Source organism: Centroberyx gerrardi, chromosome 13, assembly GCF_048128805.1.
Source record: "Centroberyx gerrardi isolate f3 chromosome 13, fCenGer3.hap1.cur.20231027, whole genome shotgun sequence".
Lineage (NCBI taxonomy): Eukaryota > Metazoa > Chordata > Actinopteri > Beryciformes > Berycidae > Centroberyx > Centroberyx gerrardi.
Genome location: NC_136009.1, coordinates 11,357,950 through 11,367,575, shown reverse-complemented (window position 1 = coordinate 11,367,575; position 9,626 = coordinate 11,357,950). Strand labels below are relative to the sequence as shown.

At 41.7% G+C, this 9,626-nt stretch overlaps 1 protein-coding gene across 2 annotated transcripts; it reads right to left on the bottom strand.

The window, feature by feature from the left end:
* Positions 1-1,214: 1,214 nt before the first annotated feature.
* Positions 1,215-8,961, bottom strand: lrrc8da (leucine rich repeat containing 8 VRAC subunit Da). 2 transcript variants are annotated; one of them, XM_078287869.1, is made up of 2 exons: positions 8,736-8,961; positions 1,215-4,957 (listed from the first exon to the last, which is right to left on the bottom strand). In XM_078287869.1, coding segments are annotated over exons 1-2 (2,577 nt in total). In that variant the 5' UTR covers positions 8,737-8,961; the 3' UTR covers positions 1,215-2,381. The 2 variants fall into 2 exon arrangements, with proteins under 2 accessions (XP_078143995.1, XP_078143994.1); XM_078287868.1 differs by having other exon boundaries at positions 8,740-8,961.
* Between the last annotated feature and the right edge of the window lie 665 nt (positions 8,962-9,626).

Genomic DNA, 9,626 nt, shown 5'->3' with positions numbered 1-9,626 from the left:
ACACACTGGTTCCTACAATGAGCAGGGTTAGCAGGTACTCCAACCTACCGACAGATGGCAGCATTCTCCAACACACTGGGCCTCGCTGTGCCGCCCTCTGGAGGTTGTGTTCAAAGACACTATTATAGATGGATTATGACCCGGGGTTTTCAAATCTTTACATGTCAAGGATCCCCAAATAGATATACATCAGACCACGGACCCTTATTTGATAACATTTTGTACTAAGGACCTCCATATGATAAGATTTTTATATTATATTTTGGTGTAGAATTGCAAAACTGTCTGCTACAGGTGAGGACACAACAATGGGCAGAGTGAAAACTATGAGCAAAACAGTCCTCCCTAAACAAACTCTCTCACTTGGCTAACTTTTAGTTAGTGAAATTAAACTATTCCTCATTTTGCTTGGGACCCCCTGGCACCTCCTCGGGAACCCCTGGAGGTCCCTTGACTCAATTTTGGAAACTGCAAACACATTTATGGATGAATGAATGAAAGTGTCATAAATGCACAGATCTTTCATACTTGCATTTTCAGATTTTAAGGAAAAATCCAGCCTAACATTGAAATCTAGGCTATATAAATAAACCCGCTCCAGGCAGTAAACCAGTAAACCAGATGAGCCAAAGCTGCAATGTGTGATTTCATCACACGTCAGAGCCTGGACGACCTCTAATGACAGTGAACCAGGAACTGATCGTGTTGACTCATGTTTGGCTTGAGCTTTTACATTCAATTTAAAAAGATATCACTGTAGAGCAAACAGGTGTGGATCATGACCATATTGCTGGGAAATCACTTAGGTCACTCACCTTGTCCACTTATTTAGTCTCATAAAATGTCAGTTGAGCAGAGCCAGGATTTGTCTCTTGATGACATCGAGTGGCTTTGAGAGTGAATCCTGATGTTTACAAATCAAGCCTAAACTGTCCAAGATCACAATATGGGATAAAATATACATTATATATGTGTTATGTAGTGGATTTTCCTTTTAAGCTTCATTGTTTTCGTGATATTTCCTCTTTGAATTCACTTAAATACAATATGCCTTTGCATTTGTAAGACTGGCCCAGGCTTACTTGACGTTTTCAAAAGATATGCATTTCCAACAGTAAATAATAATATAGAAATAGAGTGTTCAATGGAGCAGGCCTGGAGTAGAGTAGATGGATGGAGAGTAGATGAATAACAATAATTAGAGATATTCATCTAAAATCTTGTTTTATTGTGCCATAAAGTTGTGAACTTTGAGCATGTGATCACCAAGGTGGTACAGTAGCTGTTGTATCATTGAAGAACACTTATGTATACAGAAATACATTGGGAAGGATGAAGGCAAACACGTTTATCCTCATTACATAATTGTGAAATGTACATTTTTAGGATAATCAGTTCTATTCGTGACCAATTTTAACTCACATTTCCATTTTAAAAACATGATTAAGAAAGCTAGCAAACACATCTCCCTTTTATCAACTCACATGGATCATTTTGTAAAATAGGAAAGGTTTAGCACGGTCTGTCTTAGGACTTATCACAAATGACATTCACCAATCTTTAAATAAACATTGAGTTTTCAATGTGCAAATGAATTCCTATAGGCCTTTGTCAGCATACAATCTTCACCAAGCTAAAAGGTAAAAGTTCAGTTCTGGCTCTGTCTCCACGTGAGTTCTGCAGCTCAGACTGTCTAGACAGTCGACAACAGCATCCAAATCATTCTGTTAGCTACAAGACATTGAGGAAAATGAATATCATGTGATTTCAACAAAAGTGACTTACTGCCAAAAAAGAGACCTTTGTATTGTGCCCTCTTACATCATGTATAGAAAATGCTTTGTGGATAGTGTCTGTATGAAAACATGTTCATTTTTGGCCTTTTGTTTTGAAAGCCCTCACTGTAAAAAAATAGCAGCAGTTAAGGCAAAAGACTGTTCCCCATGGTTACAATTATACCTGAGTACCTAGGACAATACAATAATGTTAAGTCTACATACTGTATCATTACAGCAAACAATTTTGGTCTATGGAATATTACACAGAGAAGCTAAAAGCTTTTTTGTAGTTTCAAATGTTTTAATGTACAAAGCTATGAAATACTAAATGCCAATAGTTAAATTGCTGCATTGAATCAGACAGTCAGCAATAAGGAAAAGCACTCTGTATCACTTTTTAATAAGAAATTTCTAGACACTATTCATATGTAGTGCAACTAAGACAATTCATTAAAATAATCAAGAAAATGCATTCATTTTTTTTCAGTGAATACAATAGTAGTAAAACAATAGTAAAAAGTCCAATATGCCCCCCCACTATACGGGCTTATGATAAACCATCAGAGTTGCCAGCCTGTCTGTGTCGCCATAGTGGTTTTTGTGCTATAAGCCACTGGTAAAGGACACGTTGGTCTCTCGGCTGATGCTCTCTTTCACCTCCACAGGCAGTGTGTCAAACAGGTGGTCCTCCACAACCAGGCAGTTTTTGCGCAGCAGGCGGCAGTTGCCTAGCTGGGCGGGCAGTCGGTCCAGACAGTTTCCTCTCAGCTCCAGCTGAGTGAGCTGGACCAGCTGGCCCACGGACTCCGGCAGCACGGTGAGCCCGTTGTTCCCCAGGCAAAGCACCTTGAGCTTGGTGCATCTGAACAGATGCTTGGGCAACACCTCCACCTTGTTGGAATTGATGGCAAAGTGCTGGAGGTTGTGGAGGAGACCCACATCCGGTGGGAGCACTGTGATGGAGTTGTGGCCCACATCCAAGTGTCGGAGTTTAGGTAAAGTGAACAAGGCTGGAGGAAGGGTCTCCAATTTGTTGTGTGAGAGGTGGAGAGACTCCAGAGACTTGACCTGGCCGATGGAGGCCGGAATGGTGATAATTTTGTTGTGCCACAGTTTAAGGCATGTCAGCCTCTTGAGATGCTGGAAGCTGATGACTTCCTCTATGGTTCGGATGTTATTGGATTTAAGGTCAAGTTCCTGTAGGTTGGTCAAGCTGAAAATAGCGTGGGGAATCCTCTCCAGTTCACAGCTGTACAGCTCCAGTTCTGCTAGGTTTGTCATTTTTTTCAGACTATTTAGTACCAACAGTTTTGTACCATCGTTGTGCACCACTAGTTTTATTAGATGCGGTGACAGCTCTGTGATATTTGTGGGCATTTTTGTGAGGTTACTCTTCAGGCATAATGTCTTTAGGTGCCTCAAATCTCGCATGGACTCTAGACCTATCATTTTGTTATTTTCCGAGCTCAAATTCCCAACTAGGTTAAGCTCTCTCAAACTCCTCAGCAAATAAACCCAAGTTGGGATCTCGGCAACGTCAGTGAACTTGACATGAAGGCAGCGGAGATGGTCGCGGAGGAAAGCGAAAGCTGTCTGCTCTACTTTGGCCGGGCAGTGGCAGAGATGCAGCTCCTGCAGGCTGGTCATTTGGGAGACCTTCGCCGAGAACCTCACCTCAGGAATCAGCTCCAGTTTAAGCACTTCCAGGTCCGTGAGGTCAAATACTGCATTAGGGAGGCCAGAGAGCATGAAGAGGTGCAGCTCCTGCTGGTCCTGTGCGTTTCGGGTCACCAGTTGCCTTAGTTTTTCAAAGGTCCACTCATGATTGAGGCTGATTTCCCTCAGCTTGTTTTCGCTGACCTCGGACAAGAAGACGCCAAACCGCTTGGAGTAGAGCTGGTCATATTGGTCAACCATGTGTAAGAGGAATGCAAAGTCATTCTTGACGTCAGGAATGTCACTGAAGCTGCTCTCCTCTCTGACCTTCTCAAACGAGTACTCTTTAAGGGGCCGTCGGAACAGCCAGAAGAGAGAGTACAAGCACACCATCCCATAGATCATTATTAAAGCCATGTAGCTGAGAAGAAGCTTCCGCAGCATGAAAGCCATGTTGTGGGTGCAGAAGAACTTTGTATACCCTGTTAGGTGGTTTATATCAGGCTCACACGTGTGCTGGAATTCAATGGCAGCCATAAAGGTCGAAGTGTAGGACAAGATCAAAATGAACTTGACAGTTTTGACAACAGTCTGAGCTACATAAAGCTTATAGATGAAATCGCTGTCCTCCACATGCGCTCTGAATTTTCTCACTTTCTCAAACAGGGCTTTGGCCTGCTCCCCATCTTTTTTGTCCAGGATTGTCATACTACTTGGAACCTCAGCGATGGGTTTATCTGCAGAGAACTTCACCCCACTATTTCCAAGCATGGGCGTGGACGAGTTGGCGGTCGTGCCATCCTCTTTCCCCTCTAATGATACCTGCTTTGGTGCTGAAGAGGTGCCAGTCAGCCTCTGCTTGTTCTCCTCTGAGTCCTCACAGGCTGTCTCAGACAAAGCCTTTGTAGTCCAAGGAGACTCAAAACACCTACCCAGAATAGAAACAAAGTGCTCAATCTTTGAGCTCGTTTTGGGGTATTTGAACCAGAAATTACTACTGACCATGAGCACGAGGGTGTGTATGAGTGTGAGGTATGGGAAGTACTTGGAATACCAGGGCAAGGCAACATGGTAACACATTTGGTTGACAAATATATATTGTTGAAAGTCCAGGTTGGTGCTGATCCCTGTCGGCTGAGGTTGTCGACTATACTTCTCTGCCTTCACGGCAGCGTGTTGTTGGTGCATGATGTGGATCTCATGGACAGCTGCGTCTGGTAAGTCCTTAGAGACTAGTGGGGCGGCAGCAACCGCTGGGGCCCTGGTGAACGCCGGCGAGGCGGCTTCCCGTGGACTCTGAGTCGTGAAAGAGTTGGGCCCCGCCCCTGAGGACTCCTCCGGATCCTGCAGATAGGGGAGGCACGCCACCTGGTCCTTGGTGATCTGCATGGTCATGGCGAATATGGCCAGCATGAGCATGACCAGCCCCAGGTAGTCCATGAAGACATCCCACCACGGCTTCAGGATACGGTACGTCGGCTGGATGTCGTTCAGGGATGCAACCTCAGTGAGTGTAAACATCACTGCAAGAAATGACAGACAGTTAATCTACACAGTGTAAGTTAATCATACAAAGGATATGGAGAGGCCACTTATTTAGATAGAGAAATCTAAGTAATACATTGTTATCCGACTGCCCTCTGTTTGGATTACCAAAGTCCAAATACAGTCAAGCTGATTTATTTATATAGCCCTTCATCACAAGCCTGTCTCAAAGGACTTAATAGAGAACAAGCCTACCCAGATCTAATTAATGAACAATCAGTCACAGAACAAAATGATGTAATGCAGCATGCAACAAAATACAACTCAATGAAGTAAAACAAAGCACAAGACACAAAATAACAATCCTTTTTTATTGATTTAAAACCTTTCAACATTGTTCCAAATGAGAGGACTTCTTTGGATGTATTCCAGCCATTGGGTCTAAACCAGGATTTTGACATGAGTGTCTTACTATAATAGTCTATAGGACCTTATATAGAATACGGGATGGGATGATCTCCTGATCCCACAAAGTCCCATTTTCCATTCTTTTGTAAAAATTAAATACAGCAAATATTATTGATTTTGTACTTTATTTTGCACTTCACTTGCAGTGCATTAATATTGGATCTGGTATTGTTTCCCATTTTTGGTTTTTCAGTTTCTGGTTCAGTGTGGTGGGAGTGTATTTGGTTTTTTTACTTGATCTGTTGGTTTATTCCGGGAATTTCTGTTGTACATTTCTGATGCTTGTTGTTGTCGATGTTTTTATGTGACCTGATGTGTTTCGATGCCCGCTGCAGACCAAATTTCCTTCGCGATAATAATAAAGTTGAAGTTGAAGTTGAAGTCTATATGTTTCATAATGTGTGTATTTGTGGTTTGTCTTTCTATACACTGTTTTTTTTCCCCTTTGTATATTCTGAACTGCAACTCCCCAGAGGAGTTTCTGTCACATGTCAAAGGCACTCAGTGTTCTGCATAAGGCTAATGAAGCAAATGGGCTGTGTGGCTGTATATACAGTATATATACAGTATGTATGTATGTATCAGGGTTGCTGCAGGCAGAAAGCCAAACTTAAGACCTTTATATGGAATTGAATTTAAGACCAATTTAAAACCCAAAATAAAATAAAATCAAAGGGCGGTATAAGAAAAAGGACAACTGGAAATGAATTAGTTATTAAGGGATATGAAGTCCAATTGTGTTAAGCAAAGCAGATATGGTGCATTTTGTACAGCACCTGGTGGAGTGAGAGGCAGACACATACCATGTGGGAGGGTCCCTAGGCAACCCCCAAAGGAAAAAACCTTTTATAAAACAACCCTCCTCTCCTCTTCCTTGCTCCTCTGTTCCTCTCTCTTCCTCACCTTTCTCCTCTATCCCTCTTTGTTCTCTTATCCTTCCATTTCCTTCCCCACTGTTCAATAATTATTATTATTATTCAGAAAGGTTAGGAGGGGTAGCTAATTATTCAGTGTTAATTTAGACCTAAATACAAAATTAGCCTAGCTAATTTGTAGCTCCCCAGACTGAGGAGGCATAATATACAGTAAATCGCCTTCAGCAGGTGGATGTGACGTTAGTCCCGGTTCTGACCACCAGGGGGCCTAAGCAGTATTTCACCTGTGTGCCAATACAGAATCAGGTAGATAAATAGTGAAGTTTTTCTCTTAAAATGTTTTGGGTAGCCCTAGCATACTACGGTAGTTGTCCAACTTTACTTCTCCACTACCCTTGGGAAATACCTCAAACTCATCTGAAAGATTTAGCGGGTAAATGTCCTGTTTTGTCTGATTTAGCCAAGAAGGTCTAATGTGAGGAAACTTCAATTTACCAAACGTTTTGCCGGCTGTCACAAAACTTGCTATCAGTAACCGTTTAATCTCTTAGCTAACCGAAACTTTACAAATATTTTTCTGACATTTTCAGGACCTGCAGGTACCTGTATATGCCTGCCTGTATACGCGCCTTGCATTGTTGGCCACGTATGCTCTGATGGAAATGTCCTAGACTGAAAGCTCGCTGTTTAGTTGTGAAGTATGCCCTGAACTGAGTGTGCGCACACTCCTTTTCTTGTAACACTGTTCCAGTTGACACCCAAGTAGGCCTACTGTTGAAGTATAACAGATAATTATTACCTTACGAATTCAGGAAACATGAAAGGAAAATGCTAAAATAACATTCAACATTGAATAGAGCAGCAATAGTGAAAACGAGTCTTGCAGGTTGAGAGTGGAAACGTCCTCCTAAACCTGTCGATGAGTGACATTTAGTAACATTTAACTCCAGTGTGCTTGGAGGATACTGGGCCAGGTGACAATGTGTAACTGTTTAAGCGCTCCATCAGCTGACTTCACAACTCCTCGCACTCCTTTTCAGTCCATTTTTATTCAGCAATATTTAATGATAGCTATACAAACACTGAGCCAAGACTGTGCTAAATCCAGACTTGTTACAACATGTGGTTGCTGGAATAGAGAGAGAGCCCTTTGATGTAAGCCTAAGTCCACCAACTGTTGTGACTCACTGAGAAGTTTGGCACACATGCGTTTCATTTAGTGAAGCAATGCAAAGTGTGCGCTTTTTTCTTATTTTGAGGCATGTGCCACTTCCTGTATCGTGTGTGTGTGCTGCTTGCATCTGCTTTCATCTGTTTCTGTTCCCTCCTTTGATGCTTTTAATCTGAACATAAATAGCCTACATCTGAAAGCAAGATTTACGTAAAGTCCTTCTGAATTCCAGTCCGTGGGGTTTCAAAGAAATTAAATGATCATCCGTCCATCTTGATAATTTCATGTTTCTTTGAAGCTCCAGGAGCTGCACTGAAATTCCATCCATATGTGACACATACTGTACATTTCATACTGAAGAACACCCTACATCCTAAAATCCCTCTGAAATATAATATATATATATATATATATATATATATATATATATATATATATATATATATATATAGAAAATATAAGCTATTCAAAATATTTGACTATGACCTATACAGATGGAGTAGGAATAGGATGATTTATGAAACGTTGAAGATTGTTTGCCGGTTTGGCGCCAGTGAGTCATCGGGGTCAACTCTTTTACAAACTACACCTGTATTATACATTTTTTACCTTGACATAGCCTAGATTTCTTACATTTTCTTTCCACTTTGTTAGAATTTGAATAATCTGCGTCAATCTCAGACAAAATATTCAAATTGAATGTAGCCTATACTTTGACCTAACTTTATAGAATAAAAAAAATGTCTAAAAAGTGAAGATGTAAATAGCCTAATTTTTAAAGTCGTTGTATGGAAAGTGGAAATTATTTATGCATAATAAGAATGTAACACTACCAAAGACTACTGCAGAGGGCAGTCAGGCGTGTTGCACAAACCAGGCAGTAGAAGCCGGACCTGAGGCTAAGACATTATAGTATATAATGGGCTCCAGACAACAACAAAGAAGTGGGTCGCAGACAGGCCATGTGGAAATAGACTATAGGCCGTCATTGTTGTGTTTAGATGTTCACCACGACAGGAAATAGAAATTTAGAGATAAGATGAAACATTTGACTCAAATGAGGAGTTCTTGCGCAGGAACTTATCTGTTGCTGGACTGGGTCAGGTGACTTGTTGTAACATGGATAACTGAGCCTCAGCATGTGCCCGGCGTTAAACATTCACACTGGGTTACCAATTTCTTATCTGGCCACGATTATCTCCTCAGCCACGCGGGAAGAAAGATCAGACACCTTATGGATTTTAATATGCGTTCAAATAACAAAAAGTGGGCTATACATGAAAATATAGTAAAGAAACATACTTACTGCTTATCTGGCGTTATCTCAATCCAATTATTCCTTCCTCAGCCTGCATTCCACTTTTCGCTCCGTTTTTCAGATGCGCCTCTAACCTAAATTCACGGCCCCATTATAAAAATGACGGAATGACGCTAGTGTGAGAAAGGGCCTGGACATTTGTTGGTGACAGCGCGGTTTGTCGGCGACATCCCTCATACCTGAGACCCGGAGCCGCTGCTCGGCTGTAGGCTGGAGGATATGCGCAGACTGCCTGCTAATGTAATTCTAAGAAAAGGGTGGTCCAACATGGAGGCCGTGGAGCGGTGTTATCGGCGCCTCTCATTGGAGGATGACATGACGGCGACGACCCAAAGACACAGCGCAGCGAGCTTATCTGATGCTGCGTTCATGGCGTGTGGGAATAACCCGTACAAAGACTTCACGAAAAGCCACAATTAAGAATAGTGTAAACACAATAGGCTATAAAAGGGAGAGTTGATACCCCTGTTTTCGTTTGTCCGAGTTTCTAGAAACGGGTTGTAAAATACCCAGTTAACGCTTTAACAGTTTTAACACTGTAATCTCAATGAGCCTAAAGCAACCAAAAATAACACTCATACCGGTATTTAACAACCAATGTGGGCAACCACTTTGTTTGGCGTCTCTTCAAGAACTATATCGGTGTTATTAAGCACAGATTAAAATAATAGATTGATTCGAAATGTGTGTTCTTTTATTATTATTGTGGTTTACTGCCCTCATGTAATAGCAACACGCCAGGAGAGGTCTAAAATCACCATGAAGCATGGCCTCTTGTGGGTTATTTGCCCATGATAATTATTCTCAGCTTTTTGACACTCAACAAACACTTATGATTGCTAGGCTACATTTGGGTGTGTGTTTTACAGCACACA